The 23,988-nt window shown below is 64.8% G+C and overlaps 1 protein-coding gene across 1 annotated transcript; it reads right to left on the bottom strand.

Annotated features, from left to right (window-relative positions):
- Window positions 1-12,553: 12,553 nt before the first annotated feature.
- On the bottom strand, window positions 12,554-23,982 carry LOC137461338 (cathepsin S-like). The gene is given in 10 exon segments (XM_068171109.1): window positions 12,554-13,608; window positions 16,006-16,031; window positions 16,033-16,068; window positions 16,070-16,110; window positions 17,940-18,108; window positions 19,393-19,617; window positions 20,981-21,133; window positions 23,174-23,296; window positions 23,619-23,642; window positions 23,644-23,982. Coding segments are annotated over 10 exon segments (1,362 nt in total). The 5' UTR covers window positions 23,752-23,982; the 3' UTR covers window positions 12,554-13,151.
- Between the last annotated feature and the right edge of the window lie 6 nt (window positions 23,983-23,988).

Here is a 23,988-nt window from a genome sequence, read left to right as displayed (position 1 = left end):
GGTCCTCTGAAGATGCCCACAGGATGCTCAGGGGATCCCCAGAGGATCCTCAGGGGATCCTTAAAGGATTCTCAGAGGATGCTCAAAGGATCCTCAGGGGATCCTCAGGGGGTGCTCAAAGGATCCTCAGGGGATCCTCAGGGGGTGCTCAAAGGATCCTCAGGGGATACTCAAAGGATCTTCAGGGGATGCTCAGGGGATGGTCAGAGGATCCTCAGGGGATCCTCAGGGGGTGCTCAAAGGATCCTCAGAGGATCCTCTGAAGATGCCCACAGGATGCTCAGGAGATCCCCAGAGGATCCTCAGGGCACCCTTAAAGGATTCTCAGAGGATCCTCAGAGGATGCTCAAAGGATCCTCAGGGGATCCTCAGAGGATCCTCAGGGGATGCTCAAAGGATCTTCAGGGGATCCTCAGAGGATCCTCAGGGGATGCTCAAAGGATCCTCAGAGGATCCTCAGAGGATCTTCTGAAGATGCCCACAGGATGCTCAGGGGATCCCCAGAGGATCCTCAGGGGATAGTCAAAAGATTCTCAGAGGATCCTCAAAGGATTCTCAGGATATCTTCAGGGGATCCCCCGAGGATCCTCAGGGGATCCTTAAAAGATTCTCAGAAGATCCTCAGAGGATGCTCAAAGGATCCTCAGGGCATACTCAAAGGATCCACAGAGGATCCTCAAAGGATTCTCAGAAGATCTTCAGGGGATAGCCAGAGGATGCTCAGGGGATCCTCAAAGGATTCTCAGGGGATCCTTAAAGGATCCTCAGAGGATGCTTAGGGAATACCCTGAGGATTCTCCCTAACCCTAACCACCACCACCCTGATCCACCCTGACCCCCTCAATCCCAGTGACCCTCCCTGATCCCAGTGATCCACCCTGACACACACACACACCCCATCCCGGTGATCCACCCTGATCCCAGTGATCCACCCTGATCCCCTCAATCCTGGTGATCCACTCTGATCCCGGTGATCCACCCTGATCTCTCCCCCCACCTCCACCCCCACCCCACCCTCCCCCATCCCAGCGATCCACCCTGGCCCCCAGTGATCCACCCTGACCCACTCAATCCCAGTGGTCCATCCTGGTCCTCCTCAATCCCATGGATCCACCCCAATCCCCTCAATCCCAGCGATCCACCCTGGTCCCAGTGATCCACCCTGGTCCCCTCAATCCCAGCGATCCACCCTGGTCCCAGTGATCCATCCTGGTCCCCCTCAATCCCAGTGATCCATCCTGATTCCCCTCAATCCCAGCCAGACACCCTGATCCCCTTTGATCCCAGTGATCCACCCTGATCCCAGTGATCCACCCGGATCACCCTCAATCCCAGTGATCCACCCTGGTCCCCTTCGATCCCAGTGATCCACCCTGACACCCAGACACCCCCCACCCCCCAACCCCAGTGATCCACCCTGATCCCCTCCGATCCCAGCGATCCACCCTGACCCCAGAGATCCATCCTGACCCCCCTCAATCCCCGTGCTCCATCCCCAGTGCCCCCCCAGCTGGCATGGGTTGACCCCACCCCCATCCTTGTGCCCCCCCGGGGTGGGCTCCGTGGGTGCTGGGGGTGTTCAGGGGGGTGGGTGCTTGGGGAGGGTGGGTGTGTCCGTGGGTGCTTTGAGTGGGCTCCGTGGGTGCTGTGTGTGTGTCCGTGGGTGCTGGTGGTGTTCGGGGGGGTGGGTGCTGGGGCGGGGCAGGGTGTCCGTGGGTGCTGGGGGGTGGGCTCCGTGGGTGCTGGGGGTGTTCAGGGGGGTGGGTGCTGGGGGCGGGGTGTATATCCGTGGGTGCTGTGTGTGTGTCCGTGGGTGCTGTGGGTGGGCTCCGTGGGTGCTGGGGGTATTCGGGGGGGGGGGTGGGTGCTGGGGGAGGGTGGGTGTGTCCGTGGGTGCTGTGTGTGTGTCCGTGGGTGCTGTGGGTGAGCTCCGTGGGTGCTGTGGGTGGGCTCCGTGGGTGCTGGGGGTGTTCGGGGGGGGGGTGGGTGCTGGGGGAGGGTGGGTGTGTCCGTGGGTGCTGTGTGTGTGTCCGTGGGTGCTGTGGGTGGGCTCCGTGGGTGCTGTGTGTGTGTCCGTGGGTGCTGTGGGTGGGCTCCGTGGGTGCTGTGGGTGTTCAGGGGGGTGGGTGCTGGGGGCGGGGGTGTATATCCGTGGGTGCTGTGTGTGTGCCCGTGGGTGCTGTGGGTGTGTCCGTGGGTGCTGTGGGTGGGCTCCGTGGGTGCTAGGGGTGTTCGGGGGGGGGGTGCTGGGGGAGGGTGTCCGTGGGTGCTGGGGGTGTGTCCGTGGGTGCTGGGGGTGTGTCCGTGGGTGCTGGGGGTGTTCGCGGGGGTGGGTGCTGGGGCGGGGCGGGGTGTCCGTGGGTGCTGTGGGTGAGCTCCGTGGGTGCTGGAGGTGTTTGGGGGGTGGGTGCTGGGGGGGGTGTCTGTGGGTGCTGGGGGTGTGTCCGTGGGTGCTCTGTGTGTGTTCGTGGGTGCTGGGGGTGGTCTCCGTGGGTGCTGGGGGTGTGTCCGTGGGTGCTGGGGGTGTTCAGGGGGGTAGGTGGGTGCTGGGGGCAGGGTGTGTGTCCGTGGGTGCTGGGGGGTGTTCAGGGGGGTGGGTGCTTGGGGAGGGGTGTCCGTGGGTGCTTTGAGTGGGCTCCGTGGGTGCTGTGTGTGTGTCCGTGGGTGCTGGTGGTGTTCGGGGGGGTGGGTGCTGGGGGAGGGTGGGTGTGTCCGTGGGTGCTGTGTGTGTGTCCGTGGGTGCTGTGGGTCAGCTCCGTGGGTGCTGGGGGTGTTCGGGGGGTGGGTGCTGGGGGGGGTGTCCGTGGGTGCTGTGTGTGTGTCCGTGGGAGCTGTGGATGAGCTCCGTGGGTGCTGGGGGTGTTCGGGGGTGTGGGTGCTGTGGGTGGGCTCCGTGGGTGCTGGGGGTGTTCGGGGGGGGGGTGTGCTGGGGGAGGGGTGTGCGTCTGTGGTTGCTGGGGGTGTTCGGGGGGGGTGGGTGCTGGGGGGGGGGGGTTGTCCGTGGGTGCTCTGGGTGCCCACTCCTGGCAGCGTCGCGCTGCGGGTACCAGCCCCGCGCCCAGCTCCTCCTCCTCCTCCTCCTCCTCTTCCTCCTCCCTCTCCTTCCCTGCCCCTTTCCCACCCAACCAGGAAGCTCTCCGCGCTCCCAGCTCCTCTTCCCTGTTAACCCTTTGGCCCCCGGAGGCTCCGCGGACAGACGGACACAGACCCCCCGCCCCCCCAGACCCCCCTCCCCACCCAGGTCCCCTCCTCTGCTGCCCACCGCTGCGCTGGGCACTGGGTGCCCCTTGGCACCTCCCACCCCGCTGCCCACTCCCGAGGCTTTCAGGGGCCAAGAAGAGAGCCTCAGGGTCCCTCCCCCTGGGGAGGGTCTCGGCTGCCCCTTCCCCAGCCTCCTGCCCGCGGTTGGTACCGGCAGGTGTGGGCACCCTGGCACCCGGCTGGCAAAGGGCAGGGGCTGGGCAGCCCCGGGGCAACCCCAGGGCGAGGACTCCCTGCCTCAGTTTCCTTCTTTCCTTCCCCTTGGCACAGCGCAGTGGCACTCTGCCAGCCTGGCACGAGCAGCTGATGTGGGCACAGAGATGGGCACCCACAAGCTGAGGGCACAGAGCTGGGCACCCATAAGCCAAGGGCACAGAGCTGGGCACCCAAAAGTTGAGGCTGCAGAGCTGGGCACTAACAAGCAGAGGGCACAGAGCTGGGCACCCAGAAGTTCAGGACACAGAGCTGGGCACCTACAAGTTCAGGGCACAAAGCTGGGCACCCACAAGTTCAGGCTGCAGAGCTGGGCACCCACAAGCTGAGGGCACAAAGCTGGGCACCTACAAGCTCAGGACACAGAGCTGGGCACCCACAAGCTGAGGGCACAGAGCTGGGCACCCACAAGTTCAGGTTGCAGAGCTGGGCACCCACAAGCTGAGGGTACAAAGCTGGGCACCCACAAGCTCAGGACACAGAGCTGGGCACCCACAAGCTGAGGGCACAGAGCTGGGCACCCACAAGTTCAGGGCACAGAGCTGGGCACCCATAAGCTAAGGGTACAGAGCTGGGCACCCACAAGCTGAGGGCACAGAGCTGGGCACCCACAAGCAGAGGGCACAGAGCTGGGCACCCACAAGCAGAGAGCACAGAGCTGGGCACCCACAAGCTGAGGGCACAGAGCTGGGCACCCAAAAGTTGAGGCTGCAGAGCTGGGCACTAACAAGCAGAGAGCACAGAGCTGGGCACCCAGAAGTTCAGGACACAGAGCTGGGCACCCACAAGCTGAGGGCACAAAGCTGGGCACCCACAAGTTCAGGCTGCAGAGCTGGGCACCCACAAGCTGAGGGCACAAAGCTGGGCACCCACAAGTTCAGGCTGCAGAGCTGGGCACTCACAAGCTGAGGGCACAGAGCTGGGCACCTACAAGTTCAGGGCACAGAGCTGGGCACCCACAAGCCGAGGGCACAGAGCTGGGCACCCACAAGTTCAGGGCACAGAACTGGGCACCCACAAGCCGAGGGCACAGAGCTGGGCACCCACAAGCTGAGGGCACAGAGCTGGGCACCCACAAGCTGAGGGCACAGAGCTGGGCACTCACAAGTTCAGGACACAGAGCTGGGCACCCACAATCTGAGGGCACAGAGCTGGGCACCCACAAGCTGAGGGCACAGAACTGGGCACCCACAAGCCGAGGGCACAGAGCTGGGCACCCACAAGCTGAGGGCACAGAGCTGGGCACCCACAAGCTGAGGGCACAGAGCTGGGCACTCACAAGTTCAGGACACAGAGCTGGGCACCCACAAGCTGAGGGCACAGAGCTGGGCACCCACAAGTTCTGGGCACAGAGCTGGGCACCTACAACTGACGGCACAGAGCTGGGCACCTACATGCTGAGGGCACAGAACTGGGCACCCACAAGCCGAGGGCACAGTGCTGGGCACCCACAAGATCAGGGCACAGAGCTGGGCACCCACAAGCTGAGGGCACAGTGCTGGGCACCCACACGTTCAGGACACAGAGCTGGGCACCCACAAACTGAGGGCACAGAGCTGGGCACCTTTCAGCTGCGCTAAGGAGCTGCCTCAGGCTCTGGCAGTGCCACCCTGCCCCTCCCCCGCCCGTCAGCCCCCCTCCAGCGCCCCCTCCCCGGTGCCAACGCCCGCGGGGGGCACCCACCTCGGCCGCCAGCACCAGGCGCAGCTCCTGGGGGGGTTTCATTTCCCGGGAGAGAGCAGCAGGGAGCCAGGGGCTGGCAGGCGGCTGCCGTGCCAGGGGCAGCCGCGGGTGCCCAACATCCTGCTGCCTTCAGTGCCAACGCAGCCAGCAGGGCCCTGGAGAGGAGCTGGCAGAGCTCCCACTGCCTGGGCACCGCCTGTGCCAACCCCGGCCCCCGGGCACCTGCTGCACGGAGAGGGAAAGAAAGGGAAAGTCCTTTGGGCGCTCGCAGGGCACCCAGCGCCGTGCCAGCCCCGTGCCAGCCCCCTTGGCACCGCTCCTCTCCTTCCCAATCTTCCTCTAAGGAGAGGAGGAAGCCCTCGGGGGTGGGGGGTGGCACAAACAAGGTGGCACCGAGGACCTTTGTGCAGAGTCGGAGCAGGGCAGAGCGGTGCCAGGAGGGAGGCGACGCCTACCCAGAGTGCCCAGGACTGGAGCTGGCACCGCTCTGCCCTGCCCTGCCCAGCGGGAGGAGAAGTGGCAGGGGGAGGGCAGAGCCCCGCGGGGTTTGGGCATCGCGGGGAGGGTTGGAGCAGGGATGGGGAGCGGGGAAGGGGACAGCTCCCAGCTCCCGGGGTGGGCTTTGGGGGGCACGGAGTAGGGAGGAGGAGGAAGGAAGGAGGAGAGAGGGAGGAAGGAGGAGGCAGGGACTGACTTCGCCGGAGCTCAGCGAGGACCTGGGGTCGCCAAATCCCGACCCCAAGGATCATTCCCAAGCATCTTCTGGGATCTCCTCCCCGCTCCACACCCCCCCGGGGCTGCCTGGCACCTCCAGAGTGCCCATCCAGGGCGCCCGGGACTGGAGCTGGCACCGCTCTGCCCCGCGGGAGGAGAAGTGGCAGGGGGAGGGCAAAGCCCCGCGGGGTTTGGGCACCCCGGGAAGGGTTGGAGCTGGGATGGGGAGCGGGGAAGGGACAGCTCCCAGCTCCCGGAGTGGGCTTTGGGGGGCACGGAGTAGGGAGGAGGAGGAAGGAAGGAGGAGAGAGGGAGGAAGGTGGAGGGAGGGAGGAAGGAGGAGGCAGGGAGGGAAGGGGAGGGGGCAGGAACTGACTTCGCCGGAGCTCAGCGAGGACCTGGGATCGCCAAATCCCGACCCCAAGGACCATTCCCAAGCATCTCCTGGGATCTCCTCCCGGCTCCACATCCCCCCCGGGGCTGCCTGGCACCTCCGGAGTGCCCACCCAGAGCGCCCGGGACTGGAGCTGGCACCGCTCTGCCCCGCGGGGTTTGGGCATCCCGGGGAGGGTTGGAGCTGGGATGGGGAGCGGGGAAGGGACAGCTCCCAGCTCCCGGAGTGGGCTTGGGGAGGGGGGAGGAGGAAAGAGGAGGAGGGAGGAAGGAGGAGGCAGGGAGAGAGTCCACCGTAGCCAAATGCCGACCCCAAGAACCATTCCCAAGCATCTCCTGGGATCTCCTCCCGGCTCCACACCCCCCCGGGGCTGCCTGGCACCTCCAGCTCGACCAGCAGGCAGCAGTGGCACCCGAAGCCATGCCCGGGCTGGTGGCGCCAGGGAGATGCCAGGCTGGCAGACCACGACCTGGAGATGTCCCCAGACAGCATAAAGAGCTCATGGATCCCTAAGGAGACCTTCAGGAGCTCCTGGATCCTTCAGGAGCATCCAGCAGGCTCCATGTCCCCAACCCTGCTGGCTGTGACCCTCATTAGAGCTGCTGGATCCCGCAGGAGAGCTTCAGGAGCTCCTGGATCCCTCAGGATCCTCCAGCAGGCTCCTTGTCCCCAACCCTGCTGGCTGTGACCCTCACCACAGCTCCTGGATCCTTCTAGGGGGCTTCAGGAGGTGCTGGATCATTCAGGAGAGCTTCAAGAGCTCCTGGATCCTTCCAGGGGAGCTTCAAGAGCTCCTGGATCCTTATGGAGAGCTTCAGGAGCTCCTGGATCCTTCCAGGGGAGCGTAAAGAGCTCCTGGATCCTTATGGAGAGCTTCAGGAGCTCCTGGATCCTTCAGGAGAGCTTAAAGAGCTCCTGGATCCTTATGGAGAGCTTCAGGAGCTCCTGGATCCCTAAGGAGAGGTTCAGGAGCTCCTGGATCCTTCCAGGGGAGCTTAAAGAGCTCCTGGATGCTTATGGAGAGCTTCAGGAGCTCCTGGATCCTTCCAGGGGAACTTCAGGAGCTCCTGAATCCCTCAGGAGCCTCCAGCAGGCTCCATGTCCCCAACCCTGCTGGCTCTGACACTCACCACAGCTCCTGGATCCTTCCAGGAGAGCTTCAGGAGTTCCTGGACCCTTCCAGGAGAGCTTCAGGAGGTGCTGGCTCCTTCCAGGGGAGCTTCAGGAGGTGCTGGACCCTTCCAGGAGAGCTTCAGAAGGTTCTGGCTCCTTCCAGGAGAGCTTCAGGAGGTGCTGGATCCCTCAGGAGCCTCCAGCAGGCTCCATGTCCGCAACCCTGCTGGCTCTGACACTCACCACCGCTCCTGGATCCTTCCAGGAGAGCTTCAGGAGCTGCTGGACCCCTCCAGGGGAACTTCAGGAGCTCCTGGACCCTTCCAGGAGAGCTTCAGGAGGTGCTGGATCCCTCAGGAGCCTCCTGCAGGCTCCATGTCCCCACCCCAAGTGGTTGTGACCCTCACCACAGCTCCTGGATCCTTCCAGGGGAGCTTCAGGAGCTCCTGGACCCTTCCAGGGGAGCTTCAAGAGCTCCTGGGTCCCTCAGGAGCCTCCATCAGGCTCCATGTCCCCAACCCTGCTGGCTCTGACACTCACCACAGCTCCTGGATCCTTCCAGGAGAGCTTCAGGAGCTGCTGGATCCTTCCAGGAGAGCTCCAGGAGCTCCTGGATCCTTCCAGGAGAGCTTCAGGAGGTGCTGGATCCTTCCAGAAGAGCTTCAGAAGGTGCTGGCTCCTTCCAGAGAGCTTCAGAAGGTGCTGGCTCCTTCCAGGAGAGCTTCAGGAGTTCCTGGACCCTTCCAGGAGAGCTTCAGGAGCTCCTGGACCCTTCCAGGAGAGCTTCAGGAGTTCCTGGACCCTTCCAGGAGAGCTTCAGGAACTGCTGGATCCTTCCAGGGGAGGTTCAGGAGGTGCTGGACCCTTTCAGAAGAGCTTCAGGAGCTGCTGGATCCTTCCAGGAGAGCTTCAGGAGGTGCTGGATCCCTCAGGAGCCTCCAGCAGGCTCCATGTCCCCAACCCTGCTGGCTCTGACACTCACCACAGCTACTGGATCCTTCCAGGAGAGCTTCAGGAGCTGCTGGACCCTTCCAGGGGAACTTCAGGAGCTCCTGGACCCTTCCAGGAGAGCTTCAGGAGGTGCTGGATCCCTCAGGAGCCTCCTGCAGGCTCCATGTCCCCACCCCAAGTGGTTGTGACCCTCACCACAGCTCCTGGATCCTTCCAGGGGAGCTTCAGGAGCTCCTGGACCCTTCCAGGGGAGCTTCAAGAGCTCCTGGGTCCCTCAGGAGCCTCCAGCAGGCTCCATGTCCCCAGCCCTGCAGGCTGTGGCCCTGGCAGGCTGCAGCTGGGGAGCTTGGGAGGGAGAGGGTTGAGGAATCCCAGCCTGGCAGCTTTGTGGTGGGAACAAAAGCTCAGTGTCCTGAGCCACCAACATGAAATTCTTGGGTGGTGCTGAGCTGGCTCCCAAGCATGGCCAGGGAGGGCTGGATGGTGCCCCCAGGAGCCTGGCTGGAGCCACCTCAGGGTTGGCTTTGGCTGGGGAAGAGCTTTGAGGGCATTGAGTGCCAGCAGCAGCAGCCCAAGGGCCACCCCTGGGCACCCAGAGAGCCTGGCCCCAGGGCCATGGCCACAGGGCTCTGGAGCAGCTCCCCAGGGATGGAGACTCCACCACCCTGCCCCTGGGCAGCCTGGGCCAGGCCCTGAGCACTCCTGCAGGGCACAAACTGCTCCTCAGGGCCAAGCTGAACCTCCCCTGGGGGCAGCCTGAGGTCATCTCCTCTGCTCCTGTGCCTTGGTCCTTGGCACAAGAGCTCAACCCCCCCCCGGCTCCAGAAGGGCAACAAAGGTGGGGAAGGGGCTGGAGAGCTCCTGAGGAAGACCTGGAGGGACCTGGAGGTGTTGAGGGTGGAGAAGAGGAGGCTGAGGGGAACAAGGGACAGGAGAAGAGGAGAGGCAGGGAGGAGGAGAGGCAGGGAGGAGGAGAGGCAGGGAGGAGGAGATCCAGGGAGGAGGAGAGCCAAGGAGGAGATCCAGGGTGGAAGAGAGCCAGGAAGGAGAGCCAGGGAGAAGAGCCAGGGAGAAGGGGAGCCAGGGAGGAGGAGAGACAGGGAGAAGGAGAGACAGGGAGAAGGAGAGACAGGGAGAAGGAGAGACAGGGAGAAGGAGAGACAGGGAGAAGGAGAGACAGGGAGGAGAGGCAGGGAGGAGGAGAGCCAGGGAGGAGGAGATCCAGGGAGGAGGAGAGACAGGGAGGAGGAGAGACAGGGAGGAGAGGCAGGGAGGAGGAGAGGCAGGGAGGAGGAGAGCCAGGGAGGAGGAGAGCCAAGGAGGAGATCCAGGGTGGAAGAGAGCCAGGAAGGAGAGCCAGGGAGGAGAAGAGCCAGGGAGAAGGGGAGCCAGGGAGGAGGAGAGGCAGGGAGAAGGGGAGCCAGGGAGGAGGAGAGCCAGGGAGGAGGAGAGCCAGGGACAAGGAGAGACAGGGAGAAGGAGAGACAGGGAGAAGGAGAGACAGGGAGAATGAGAGACAGGGAGGAGAGGCAGGGAGGAGGAGAGCCAGGGAGAAGGGGAGGCAGAGAGGATGAGAGCCAGGGAGAAGGAGAGCCAGGGAGGAGGGGAGCCAGGGAGAAGGGGAGGCAGGGAGAAGGAGAGGCAGGGAGGAGGGGAGGCAGGGAGAAGGAGAGCCAGGGAGAAGGGGAGCCAGGGAGGAGATCCAGGGAGAAGGAGAGCCAGGGAGGAGGGGAGCCAGGGAGAAGGAGAGGCAGGGAGAAGGGGAGCCAGGGTGGAAGAGAGCCAGGAAGGAGAGGCAGGGAGGAGGAGAGGCAGGGAGGAAGGGACCCAGGGAGGAGAAGGAGATCCAGGGAGAAGGAGAGCCAGGGAGGAGGAGGAGGCAGCTCAGGGCAGCCCAGGCAGCCTCGCCTGAAGCTCTCATCAGGTCCTGCTGGGGGGGAAGCTGCTCCCCGGTGGGAAGAGAGGCTGGGGGCAGGGGAGGTGGTGGTGCCCTGGGGCAGTGCTGGCTTCATGGTTGGCCTCCCTGGCCTCCAAGCTCTCCTCCAGCCCCCAACCCTTTCCCTCCCTCCCTCTTTTCCCTCCCTCCCTCCCTCCCTCCCTGCCTGTCCTCTGCTGGTTGCTGTCTGTCAGAGCCTTCAGCAGGGGCCAAGCCCCAGCAGAGCCAACCCAGGCTAGCACAGCAGGAGCTGCCTGAGACACCTCAGGGGACCTCTCCCTGCCCCCAGCCAGCAAAGCAGCCATGCCCAGGAGGTGCCACCAGCGCTGGGCACAGCCCCTTCCCCCTCCCCCCAAAGGGGAGGTGGGCACCAGCTGGGCACCAGCTGGGCACCAGATGCCCCAAGGCCAGCAGGGGCTGGGGTTGGGAGGGGGAGCCCTGGAGGGGATCTCCTCCAAGCCCTTCCTTGCTCCAGGAGCTGGGGGTGGGGGGGGACAGGAAAGGGCTCAGAGAAAGAGCTTCTGTGTGCCCTGGGAGGAGGCCATCACGAGGGGAGCCACGAGGAGCTGGGCAGCCCAGGGGGGGCAAGGAGCCAGAGCAGGGCCAAGGCCTGGGGAGGGGCAGCAGGAGGAGGGGGAGGGCCTCGAGGGGGGGTGGTGAGGGAGGTCAGAGCCTCAGGTGATGGTGAGGGGAGGCTGAGAGCTTCAAGTGATGGTGTGGGGGGGGGCAGGGGTTCAAGCCCTGGTGTGGGTAGGAGTCAGAGCTCCAAGCCCTGGTGAGGGTAGGGGTCAGAGCTCCAAGCCCTGGGGGGGGTAGGGGTCAGGGCTTGAAGCCCTGGTGAGGGTAGGGGTCAGAGCTTCAAGCCCAGATGTGGGTAGGGGTCAGAGCTTCAAGCCCTGGTGTGGGTAGGGGTCAGGGCTTCAAGCCCTGGTGAGGGTAGGGGGCAGAGCTTCAAGCCCAGGTGTGGGTAGGGGTCAGAGCTTCAAGCCCTGGTGAGGGTAGGGGTCAGAGCTTCAAGCCCTGGAGTGGGTAGGGGTCAGAGCTTCAGGCCCTGGAGTGGGTAGGGGGCAGAGCTCCAAGCCCTGGTGAGGGTAGGGGGCAGAGCTCCAAGCCCTGGTGTGGGTAGGGGGCAGAGCTTCAAGCCCTGGTGTGGGTAGGGGTCAGGGCTTGAAGCCCTGGTGAGGGTAGGGGGGCAGAGTTCCAAGCCCTGGGGGGAGTATGGGGTCAGGGCTTCAAGCCCAGGTGTGGGTAGGGGGCAGAGTTCAAGCCCTGGTGAGGGTAGGGGGGCAGAGCTTCAAGCCCTGGAGTGGGTAGGGGGCAGAGCTCCAAGCCCTGGGGGGGGTAGGGGTCAGAGCTCCAAGCCCTGGGGGGAGTATGGGGTCAGGGCTTCAAGCCCTGGTGAGGGTAGGGGGCAGAGCTTCAAGCTGCCCAGGGGAGAGGGAACCACCCATGCCCAGGGGTGCTGGAGCCATCTCTGCCCAGGGGTGCTGGATCCATCCCTGCCCAGGGGAGAGGGAACCACCCATGCCCAGGGGTGCTGGAGCCATCTCTGCCCAGGGGTGCTGGATCCATCCCTGCCCAGGGGAGAGGGAACCATCCCTGCCCAGGGGTGCTGGAGCCATCCCTGCCCAGGCTCCTGGGCCCCTTCTCCCCTGGCAGCTGAAGCCTCCTGCAGTTCCTCCTCCCCCCGCAGGGTGGCACTGCCAGGCCAGCGCCCACCCAGCGCCCAGCTGCTGCTCAGCAGAGACTGCTCCCACCCACCCAAGCCCCCCCCCGAGGCTCTCCAGGACCCCCAAGAGCTCCTCAAGCACCACCCAGACCCCCTCAGGACCACCCAAGCACAACCTCAAGCTCTTCAGAACCCTCAAGAGCTCCTCAAGCCCCTCCCAGACCCCCTCTAGACCACCCAGGTAGACCCTGAAGCTCTTCAGGACCCCCAAGAGCTCCTCAGGACCCTCCCAGACCCCCTCTGGACCACCCAAGCACAGCCTCAAGCTCTTCAGGACCCCCAAGAGCTCCTCAAGCCCCCTCCCAGACCCTCTCTGGACCACCCAAGCACAGCTTCAAGCTCTTCAGGACCCTCAAGAGCTCCTCAGGACCCTCCCAGACCCCCTCTGGACCACCCAAGCCCACCCTGAGGCTCTTCAGGACCCTCAAGAGCTCCTCAGGACTCTCCCAGACCCCCTCTGGACCACCCAAGCACAACCTAAAGCTCTTCAGGACCCCCAAGAGCTCCTCAGGACCCTCCCAGACCCCCTCTGGACCACCCAGGAGCTGATCTGGGGGTGAAGAGAGCTTTTATTTCCCAAAGCTGCCATTTCCATCCTCCTCCTCCTCTTCCTCCTCCTCTTCCTCCTCCTCTTCCTCCTCCTCTTCCTCTTCCTCTTCCTCCTCCTCTTCCTCTTCCTCCTCCTCCTCCTCGTCCTCCTCCTCCTCCTCCTTCCCCCCAACAGCAGTCCACAGCTCGGGTAATGGAGTTCTCCCTCTCTGGGGCAGGAGATCCTCCCTGGAGGAGGAAGTTCTGTCTGGGGCAGGAGATCCTCTCTGGATAAGGAGATCCTCTCCTCTGGAGCAGGAAGTTGTCCCTGGAGCAGGAGATCCTCTCTGGGGCAGGAGATCCTCTCTGGGGCAGGAGATCCTCACTGGGGAAGGAGATTCTCTCTGGGGCAGGAGGTTCTGTCTGGGGCAGGAGATCCTCTCTGGAGCACGAGATCCTCCCTGGAGCAGGAAGTTCTCTCTGGGACAGGAGATCCACTCTGGAGCAGGAGATCCTTTCTGGGGCAGGAGATCCTCTCTGGGGTAGGAGATCCTCTCTGGGGCAGGAGGTTCTCTCTGGGGCAGGAGATCCTCTCTGGGGTAGGAGATCCTCTCTGGGGCAGGAGATCCTCACTGGGGCAGGAGATCCTCTCCTCTGGGGCAGGAGATCCTCTCTGGATAAGGAGATCCTCTCCTCTGGAGCAGGAAGTTGTCCCTGGAGCAGCAGATCCTCTCTGGGGCAGGAGATTCTCTATGGAGCAGGAGGTTCTCTCTGGGGTAGGAGATCCTCTCTGGGGGCAGGAGATCCACTCTGGAGTAGGAGATCCTCTCCTCTGGAGTAGGAGATCCTCTCTGGGGCAGGAGGCTCTCTCTGGAGCAGGAGGTTCTCTCTGGGGCAGGAGATCCTCTCTGGAGCAGGAGATCCTCTCTGGGGCAGGGAGATCCCCCCTGGGGCAGCAGATCCCCCCTGGGGCCGGAGCTGCTCCCTAGGGCAGGGGGGTAGGAGGCGTAGCTGGCGATGCCGCAGTGGTTGTGCTGGTTCCTGGCCATCAGGATGTAGCCCTGGGCTCCAAAACTCAGCCCCCAGCTGGGGGGGGGGGCAGGGAGCAAGGGGAGGAGACAAGAGATGAGCAAAACACAACCCAAGAGGGAGAGGAGAGGAGGGCTGGGGAGCCCTCAGCAGCTGCCTGGTGCACACCAGAGGCTGGGAGAGCCCTCAGCAGCTGCCTGGAGCACAGCAGAGGCTGAGAGAGCCCTCAGCAGCTGCCCTGGTGCACACCAGAGGCTGGGAGAGCCCTCAGCAGCTGCCTGGTGCACACCAGAGGCTGAGAGAGCCCTCAGCAGCTGCCTGGTGCACACCCAGAGGCTGACAGAGCCCTCAGCAGCTGCCTGGTGCACACCAGAGGCTGAGAGAGCCCTCAGCAGCTGCCTGGTGCACACCAGAGGCTGGGAGAGCCCTCAGCAGCTGCCTGGTGCACACCAGAGGCTGGGAGAGCCCTCAGGAGCTGCCTGTGCACACCAGAGGCTGAGGAGAGCCCTCAGCAGCTGCCTGGTGCACACCAGAGGCTGAGAGAGCCCTCAGCAGCTGCCTGGTGCACACCAGAGGCTGAGAGGCCCTCAGCAGCTGCCTGGTGCACACCAGAGGCTGAGAGAGCCCTCAGCAGCTGCCTGGTGCACACCAGAGGCTGGGAGAGCTGGGTGGGGTTGGATTGGGTGGGGTTGGGTGAGGATGGGGTTGGGTGGGGCTGATTGGGTGGGGGATGGGTGGGGTTGGATTGGGTGGGGTTGGGTGGGGCTGAGTGGGGCTGGGGTGGGTTTGGGTGGGGCTGGATTGGGTTGGGTGGGGTTGGGTGAAATTGGGTGGGGTCAGTGGGGTTGGGTGAGGTTACATTGGGTGGGGCTGGATTGGGTGGGGCTGGGTGGGGTTGGATTGGATGGGGTTGGGTGGGGCTGGGGTGGGGTTGGGTGAGGATGGGTTGGGTGGGGCTGAGTGGGGCTGGGTGGGGGGTTGAGTGGGGCTGGATTGGGTTGGGTGGGGCTGGGTGAAGTTGGGTGGGGTCAGTGGGGTTGGGTGGAGCTGTGGTGGGGTTGGATTGGGTGGGGTTGGTGGGGCTGGGTGGGGCTGGATTGGGTGGGGCTGGGTGGGGTTGGATTGGCTGAGTTGGGTGGGGCTGGATTGGGTGGGGTTGGGTGGAGCCAGGTGGGGTTGGGTGAGGATGGGTTTGGGTGAGGCCGGATTGGGTGGGGCTGGGTGGGGCTGGATGGGTTTGGGTGGGGTTTAATTGGGGTGGGTGGGGCTAGGGGAGGTGGGGTATGGTGGGCCTGGATTGGGTGGGGTTGGGTGAGGTTACGTTGGGGTGGGGCTGGATTGGGTGGGGCTGGGTGGGGTTGGGTGGGGCTGGTGAGGATGGGTTGGGTGGGGCCAGGGTTGGGTGGGGCTGGGTGGGGCTGGATGGGTTTGGTTGGGGTTTAATTGGGGTTGGGTGGGGTTAGGGGGAGGTGGGGTATGGTGGGCCTGGATTGGGTGGGGTTTGGGTGAGGATGGGTGGGGTTGGGCCGGATAGGGTGGGGCAGGGTGGGGTTGGATTGGATGGGGTTGGGTGGGGCTGGGTGGGGTTGGATTGGGTTGGATTGGGTGGGGCTGAGTGGGATTGGGTGGGGTTGGGTGAGGATGGGTTGGGTGGGGCCGGATTGGGTGGGGCTGGGTGGGGATGGATGGGTTTGGGTGGGGTTTAATTGGGGTGGGTGGGGTTGGGGGCAGTAGGGTGTGGTGGGCCTGGATTGGGTGGGGTTGGGTGGGGCTGGATTGGGTGGGGTTGGGAGAGGATGGGTTGGGTGCCCTCCAAGAGCATCCAGGCCAAGCCCAAGCCCAGCCTGGGCACCAGAGCCTGGCCCCAGGGCCATGGCCACAGGGCTCTGGAGCACCTCCAGGGATGGAGACTCCACCAACCCTGCCCCTGGGCAGCCTGGGCCAGGCCTGAGCACTCCTGCAGGGCACAAACTGCTCCTCAGGGCCAAGCTGAACCTCCCCTGGGGGCAGCCTGAGGTCATCTCCTCTGCTCCTGGCCCTGCCCAACCCCCCCCTGGCTGCAGCCTCCTCTCAGGGAGCTGCAGAGAGCCAGGAGGTCTCCCTCAGCCTCCTCTCCTGCAGCTGCTCCTCCCCAGCCCTCTCCCCCAGCCCCTTCCCCAGCTCTGCTGCCCCTCTCTGGACCTCGAAGCCCTTCTGGGAGTGAGTGGCCCCAGAGCCCACCCCAGGCTTGGAGCTTTGGCAGCCCTGAGCCCAGCTCTGAATCCTCAGCCAGGAGTTTTGGGGCTCAAGGTTCGACCTTCCCACTCCAGACCCCTGCCTCAGCTCCCTCCCAGCTCTGCCCCTCTCTGTGGTCAGCTCCTGGGGAGGGTTGGGAGCTCCTGGGGAGGAGACAAGGAGCAGATGGGGCAGCAGGGGGGCAGAGCCCCCCACCCCCAGGCTGGGTCCAGCCCTTACCTGTTCTTCACCAGCCAGAAGTCCTTCTCCTTGAGGGTCCCCATAGCCAACGACCACCACCCCCATGGTTCACCTCCTGGGTGCACCTGGGGTCATCATAGACCCCTGAGGAGAGAGGGGAGGAGGGCAGCAGGTCAGGAAGGGGCCACAAGACCTCAAGCTTCCAGGCCAGGTCAACCCCTTCCCCCACCCCCAGCCCCATCACCAGCCCTTAGGTTTCACCCCCAGAGATGCCCTGAGCCCAGCAGGGGCAGCCCCAAGCTGCCCAGCTCAGGGAGGTGCTTGGGGTGGAGATGACCTCCAAGAGCATCCAGGCCAAGCCCAGCCCCAGCCTGGGCACCCAGAGCCTGGCCCCAGGGCTCTGGAGCAGCTCCCCAGGGATGGAGACTCCACCACCCTGCCCCTGGGCAGCCTGGGCCAGGCCCTGAGCTCTCCTGCAGGGCACAAACTGCACCTCAGGGCCAAGCTGAAGCTCCCCTGGGGGCAGCCTGAGGTCATCTCCTCTGCTCCTGGCCCTGCCCAACCTCCCCCCTGGCTGCAGCCTCCTCTCAGGAGCTGCAGAGAGCCAGGAGGTCTCCCTCAGCCTCCTCTCCTGCAGCTGCTCCTCCCCAGCCCCTCTCCCCCAGCCCCTTCCCCAGCTCCCAGCCCCTGCCCCCAGCCTGGAGCCTGCCCAGGGCAGGATCTGACCCTCTGGGAGTGCTGCAGTGGTGCTGAGTGCTCCTCTGCCTCCTGCTTTGGGGCAGCCCAGGAGCTGCAGGAGCAGTGGCCCTGGAGAGGACTCAACCTTCTCTTCCTCTCCCCCTCCCTTTCCTCTCTCTTTCCTCTCCCCTTCCTCTCCTTTTCCTCTCCCTTTCCCCTCCCTTTCCTCTCTCCTTCCTCTCCCTTTCCTCTCCCCTTCCTCTCCCTTTCCTCTCCCCTTCCTCTTCCCTTCCTCTCCCCCTTCCTCTCCCTTTCCTCTCCCCTTCCTCTCCCCTTCCTCTCCCTTTCCTCTCCTTTTCCTCTCCCTTATCCTCTTCCTTCCTCTCCCTTTCCTCTCCCTTTCCTCTCCCTTTCCTCTCTCCTTCCTCTCCCTTTCCTCTCCCCTTCCTCTCCCCTTCCTCTCCCCTTCCTCTTCCCTTCCTCTCCCCTTCCTCTCCCTTTCCTCTCCCCTTCCTCTCCCCTTCCTCTCCCTTTCCTCTCCTTTTCCTCTCCCCTCCCTCTCCCCCTTCCTCTCCCCCTCCCTCTCCCTTTCCTCTCCCCTCCCTCTCCCTTTCCTCTCCCCTTCCTCTCCCTTTCCTCTCCCTTTCCTCTCCCTTTCCCCTCCCTTTCCTCTCCCTTTCCTCTCCCCTCCCTCTCCCTTTCCTCTCCCTTTCCTCTCCCCTTCCTCTCCCCTTCCTCTCCCCTTTCCTCTCCCCTTCCTCTCCCCTTCCTCTCTCCTTCCTCTCCCCTTCCTCTCCCTTTCCTCTCCCCTTCCCTCTCCCTTTCCTCTCCCTTTCCTCTCCCCTTCCTCTCCCTTTCCTCTCCCCCTCCCTCTCCCTTTCCTCTCCCCTTCCTCTCCCTTTCCTCTCCCCTTCCTCTCCCTTTCCTCTCCCCTTCCTCTCCCTTTCTTCTCCCCTCCCTCTCCCTTTCCTCTCCCCTTCCTCTCTCCTTCCTCTCCTTTTCCTCTCCCCTTCCTCTCCCTTTCCTCTCCCCTTCCTCTCTCCTTCCTCTCCCTTTCCTCTCCCCTTCCTCTCCCCTCCCTCTCCCTTTCCTCTCCCCTCCCTTGCTCCCTTGGAGAAGAGCTTTAAGTTCATTGAGCCCAAGCAGCATTCCAAGCCCCCCTTGGGCACCCAAGCCTGGCCCCTGGCCCCATGGCCACAGGTTCTGGAGCAAGCTCCAGGGGCTGGGGACTCCACCACCCCCCCTGGGCAGCCCTGGAGGGAAAGGTCTCGAAGGGGAGGACCCCTGGGCCCTACCTGAGCTGTAGAGGAAGAAGGTTGGCTGGGTGGCATCGATGGCCACCGAGACTGGGCCGATGGTGGCCACAGCATCCTTCAGGGGCTGCTTCATCTCCATAGGGCAGCTCCACGTAGCTGGAGCAGGGGTGGCAGCTCGAGTGGAGGCATTGTACTGACAGGTCCCGTTCTGGGGAGGGGAGGAGAGGGAGGTGAGGAGGGGGGAGGACCCTCCCCCAGGAGCCTCTGAAAGCTGCCAGGGAGGGGATGGCTGCCAGGGTCTCTGCTCTCCCACTCCCCCACCCAGCTTTGGGCATCGCTGCTCTGCCACAGAGGAGGCCACCTGGGGCTGGGCACCCTCCAGGAGCAGCCAGGCTCAGAGCACCTTGGTCAGGTCACCTTCTGGTGCTAAGGGCAGGCAGCTGGCATGGGGAGGGGGTCTGGAGGAGAAGGAGGAGGAGGAGGGGGAGGAGAGGAAGAGGAGAAGGATGGGGAGCAGAAGGAGGAGGAGAGGTGGAAGAGAAGGAGAGGGAGAAGAAGGAGAAGGAGAAGGAGAAGGAGAAGGAGAAGGAGAAGGAGAAGGAGAAGGAGAAGGAGAAGGAGAAGGAGAAGGAGAAGGAGAAGGAGAAGGAGAAGGAGAAGAGAAGGAGAAGGAGAAGGAGAAGGGAGAAGGAGAAGGAGAAGGAGAAGGAGAAGGAGGAGGAGAAGGAGGAGGGAGGAGGAGGAGGAGGAGGAGGAGGAGGAGGGGGAGGAGGAGGAGGAGGAGGAGGAGGAGGAGGAGGAGAAGGAGAGGAGAGGAGGAGGAGAAGGAGGAGGAGGAGGAGGAGGAGGAGGAGGAGGAGGAGGAGGAGGAGGAGGAGAGGAGGAGGAGAAAAAGGAGGAGGAAAGGAGGAGGAGGAGGAGGAGGAGGAGGAGGAGGAGAAGGAGGAGGAGGAGAATGAGGAGGAGAAGGAAGAGGAGGAGGAGAAGGGGGAGAAGAAGGAGGAGGAAGAGGAGGAGGAGGAAGAGGAGGAGGAGGAGGAGGAGGAGAAGAGGAGGAGGAGGAAAGGGAGGAGGAGGAGGAGGAGAAGGAGGAGGAGAAAAGGGAGGAGGAGAAAAAGGAGGAGAAGAGGAGGAGGAGAAGGCGGACAAGGAGAAGGAAGAGGAGGAGAGGGGGAGGAGGAAGAGGAGAGGAGGAGGAGAAGAAGGAAAAGGAAGAGGAAGAGGAGGACATCTCTGGAGAGCAGAGCCAATGACCCCCTTGGGTCCCCCCTGTTGGGTCCCCACCCGTGGGTGATGCCTGCAGCTGTGCCAGGCTGCTGTGCCAGGCTGTGGCTCCCTGGTGCCCACCTGAGCCGTGTAGGGGTAGGACCCTGTGTGTATCAAGCTGCAGCTGTGCCAGGCTGTGGCGCCCTGGTGCCCACCTGAGCCGTGTAGGGGTAGGACCCTGCGTGTGCCCCGCTGCTGTGCCAGGCTGTGGCGCCCTGGTGCCCACCTGAGCCGTGTAGGGGTAGGAATCCTCGGAGTCGATGCCTTGGTTGTCGATGATGTACTGGAAGGCTCTGGTCATGAAGCCTCCGCTGCAGCCTTTGTTGCCGAACATCGTGGAGCAGTCCACGAGGTTCTGGGCGCTGAGGGACACCAACTGCCCGGTCCTGAGCTTCACCTGAGCCTCCAGGGCCCCCACGGCGCTGAACGCCCAGCAGGCTCCGCAGGCACCCTGCAGACAACCCCCGGGGGATGCTCAGAGCCCAGCCCGGCCCCGGCCCCGGCAGACAGCTCCCGGGGGATGCTCAGAGCCTGGCCCCGACCCCGGCAGACAGCCCCCGGGGGGATGGTCAGAGCCCAGCCCGACCCCGGCAGCCCCCGGGGGATGCTCAGAGCCCAGCCCGGCCCCGGCCCCGGCCCCGGCCCCGACCCCGGCAGACAGCCCCCGGGGGATGCTCAGAGCCCAGCCCGGCCCCGGCCCCGGCAGACAGCTCCCGGGGGATGCTCAGAGCCCAGCCCGACCCCGACCCCGGCAGACAGCCCCCGGGGGATGCTCAGAGCCCAACCCGGCCCCGGCCCCGACCCCGGCAGACAGCCCCCGGGGGATGCTCAGAGCCCAGCCCGGCCCCGGCAGACAGCCCCCGGGGGATGCTCAGAGCCTGGCCCCGACCCCAGCAGACAGCCCCCGGGGGATTGCTCAGAGCCCAGCCCGACCCCGGCCCCGGCAGACAGCCCCCGGGGGATGCTCAGAGCACAGCCCGGCCCCGGCCCCGGCAGACAGCCCCCGAGGGATGCTCAGAGCCCAGCCCAGCCCCGGCCCCGGCAGACAGCCCCCGGGGGATGCTCAGAGCCCAGCCCAGCCCCGGCCCCGGCCCCGGCAGACAGCCCCCGGGGGATGCTCAGAGCCCAGCCCGGCCCCGACCTCGGCTCTGGCAGACAGCCCCCGGGGGATGCTCAGAGCCCAGCCCGGCCCCGGCCCCGGCTGGCTCAGAGCTCAGCCAGCTCCAAGCCCCTGCCCGTGCCAGGGACCCCTCCCCTCCAGCACAGCCTCGTCCTGAGCACCTCCAGGCAGGAGGCAGCCACAGCCTCCCTGGGCAGCCTGTGCCAGGCTCTCCCCAGCCTCCCTCTCAAGGCTTTCCTCCTCCTCTCCACTCTCCATCTCCTCTCCCCCAGCTCCAAGCCATTCTCCCTGGGCCTGGCACCCCCCAGCCCTTGGCCCAGGTCCCTCCCCAGCTCTCCTGGAGCTCCTTCAGGCCCTGGAGGCTGCTCTGAGGTCTCCTCCAGGCTGAAACAGCCCCAGCTCCCTCAGCCCATCCTCCCAGGGGAGGCTCTGCAGCTCTCTGCTCCTCTTGGTGGCCTCCTCTGGTCCCTCCCCAGTAGGTTCATCAGTTCCTGGATGGCTTTGAGCTGGAAGGGAGCTCAGAGCTCAGTCAGCTCCAAGCCCCTGCCCATGCCCAGGGACCTCTCCCCCCAGCCCAGGTTGGCCTCACCCAGGCAGGGTTCATGCCTAAGCTCCCTGGGTGAGCTCCTCCAGGCTCTCCCCAGCCAAGCACTGTCCTCTGTGAGCCCAGGGAAGCACAGAGAGGTCTCCTCACCTGGTTCTTCACCTCTGTGACACATCCCTTCTCCCTCCAGTCCATTGCCTCGGGGATCTGGCTGCCAGGCTGGGGCTGGTGTTGCCTGGAGGCTCCTTCGGGTCGAGGAGGAACCTTCAGCCCAGTCAGCAAAGCTGCTACCTCCTCACTGGTCTGGGGGGAGAGGAGAGCATGGAGGGGCCAGCAGCTGCTGGCCTGGGAAGGCCTCCAGGGAGGGGAGGTGGAGGGGAAGATGACAGCATCAGAGTGTCACAGGAGAGGAGAGGCTGGAAGGGAGCTCCAGAGATCATCGAGGCCAACTCACCCTGCCAGAAAGGAGGAGGAGGAGGAGGAGGAGGAGGAGGAGGAGGAGGAGGAGGAGGAGGAGGAGGAGGAGGAGGAGGGAGGAGGAGGACGAGGAGGGGGGGGGGGGGAGGGAGGAGGAGAGGAGGGGGGGGAGGAGGAGAGGAGGAGGGGGAGGAGAGGAGAGGAGGAGAAGAAGAAGGAGATGGAGGAGGAAGAGGAGAAGGAGGGAGAGGGGGAGGAGGAGCAGGAGGAGGAGCAGGAGGAGGAGGAGGAGGGGGGGGAGGAGGAGAGGAGGGGGGGAGGAGGAGAGGGGGGGAGGAGGAGAGGAGGGGGGGAGGAGGAGAGGAGGGGAGGGGAGGAGGAGAGGAGGAGGAGGAGGAGGAGAGGAGGAGAAGAAGAAGGAGATGGAGGAGGAAGAGGAGAAGGAGGGAGAGGGGGAGGAGGAGCAGGAGGAGGAGCAGGAGGAGAAGGAGGAGGAGGAGGGGGAGGGGGAGGAGGAGGAGGAGAAGGAGGAGGAGAAGGAGAAGGAGGAGGAGGAGAAGGAGGGGGAGGAGGAGGAGAAGGAGAAAGAGTGGGAGGAGGAGGAGGAGGAGAAGGAGGAGGAGGAGGAGAAGGAGGAGGAGGAGGAGAAGGAGAAGGAGGAGGAGGAGAAGGAGAAGGAGGAGGAGGAGAAGGAGAAGGAGAAGGAGGAGGAGGAGGAGGAGGAGAAGAAGGAGGAAAAGCAAAGCCCCAGAGCTGCACTGCAGCTCCAGACCCCTCCAGGGCTCTGCTGTGTTGCCCAACCTCGGCCTGCAGGGGAGGGAAGCTCTGCCAGCAGCTCTCCTAATGAGGGCTTGAGCAACCTGGGAGGTGGCCCTGGCCCGTGGCAGAGGGAGGGTTGGAGTGGATGAGGTCCCTGGGCTGGGAGGAGGTTGAAGATCACCCAGTTCCAAGCCCCCTGCCATGGGCAGAGCCCATGGCAGGGGGCTTGGAACTGGATGATCTTCAAGGACCCTTCCACCCAAACCCAACCCATGAGTGCCTTGGGCTGGTGGAAGTTGTCCTTGTCCAACCCAAGGCCATTCCATGCCAGGCCCAGGTCCTCTGTGCCCACCCCCCAAAGGCTGTCTCCTGCCCCCCAGCCTCTCCTTGGCTGGAGTGGTTTGGCCACCAGAAGGAGATGGGCCAGGAAGGGTCCTTGGGAGGTCCTCCCAACCCCTCACCCTCTCCTGCTCCAGGAAGGGTCCTTGGGAGGCTCTCCCAACCCCAGACCCTCTCCTGGTGCAGGAAGGATCCTTGGGAGGTCCTCCCCACCCCAGACCCTCTCCTGCTCCAGGAAGGGTCCCTGGGAGGTCCTCCCAGCCCCTCACCCTCTCCTGGTGCAGGAAGGGTCCTTGGGAGGTCCTCCCCACCCCAGACGCTCTCCTGCTCCAGGAAGGGTCCTTGGGAAGCCTTCCCAACCCCAGGCCCTCTCCTGGTGCAGGAAGGGTCCTTGGGAGGTCCTCCCAACCCCTCACCCTCTCCTGGTGCAGGAAGGATCCTTGGGAGGTCCTCCCAACCCCTCACCCTCTCCTACTCCAGGAAGGATCCTTGGGTGGGAGGTCCTCCCAACCCCTCACCCTCTCCTGCTCCAGGAAGGGTCCTTGGGAGGTCCTCCCAACCCCTCACTCCTCTCCTGCTCCAGGAAGGATCCTTGGGAGGTCCTCCCAACCCCAGACCCTCTCCTACTCCAGGAAGGGTCCTTGGGAGGTCCTCCCAACCCCTCACCCTCTCCTGGTGCAGGAAGGGTCCTTGGGAAGCCTTCCCAACCCCTTACCCTCTCCTGATGCAGGAAGGGTCCTTGGGAGGTCCTCCCAACCCCTCACCCCCTCCTGCTCCTGGCTCAGCAGGGTCATCAGGGCCGGGCACAAGGACCTCCTTGGCACCTACCATGTCTGCCAGGTGGTTCATGCCCAGCTGGTAGGAGTGCAGCCCCAGGGAGTGCTCCAGGTTGTGCAGGGTCACCACCTGCAGGTTCTTCTCCCACGTCAGGCGCCGGCTCCCTTCCTCCTCCTGAAACCAAACCCAGCCTCAGCAACCCCCACCCCCACCCCAAGACCTCCCCCCCACCTCAATTCCCACCCCCCCCAGAGGCAGCTCACCCCTCCCTGTCCCACCACAGGGCCTTGCCAGCTCCTGCCACACCACCCCTGGGCACCAGCTGGGTTGGAAGGGACCTTGGAGATCACCCAGCTCCAGCCCCTCCCCTGCCCTGCTGTGGGCAGGGCCACCTCCCACCCCCCCCTGGAGGTTGTGCTGGAGGAGGATCCATCAGAGCAGCAGCCCAGGACGCCTCCAAGACCCCCACCCCCAGCCCAGGACCCCCCTCCCCTACCTGCTGCTGGTACACCTTGCCATTAAGTTTTCTTCCAGAGGTGCCAGTGCCAGTCCAGCTCGGGGTTGGGCCTGGGGTGCCCCAGAGCCACCAGGAGCGTGGCCAGGAGGGCAGTGGGGGCCAGGAGCTTCATCCTGGGGAGCTGGGGAGCACTGGGAGCAGAGGGCTGGGAGCTTGACCCCTGAGTGGACCAATCCAGTCTGGTGAGGAAGGCAGGAGGCTGATGATGACATCCCCGAGCTGCGCCGCCTGGCGCCGTGCCCTGCCCCAGCTTGCCACCCTGGGTGATGCCAACAGCTCCTCTGCCACCTGCCCAGGCAAGCTGCTGCCCTGCCCACCTGCTCTGCACCCTCAGTGCAGTGAGGGGTGA

This window comes from Melanerpes formicivorus, unplaced genomic scaffold, assembly GCF_026170545.1.
Source record: "Melanerpes formicivorus ecotype bairdi unplaced genomic scaffold, bMelFor1.0.p_v2 SCAF_1836, whole genome shotgun sequence".
In the NCBI taxonomy this organism is placed as follows: Eukaryota; Metazoa; Chordata; class Aves; order Piciformes; family Picidae; genus Melanerpes; species Melanerpes formicivorus.
Note: the sequence above shows the minus strand (reverse complement) of the source record. Positions and strands in the feature narration are given on the sequence as shown.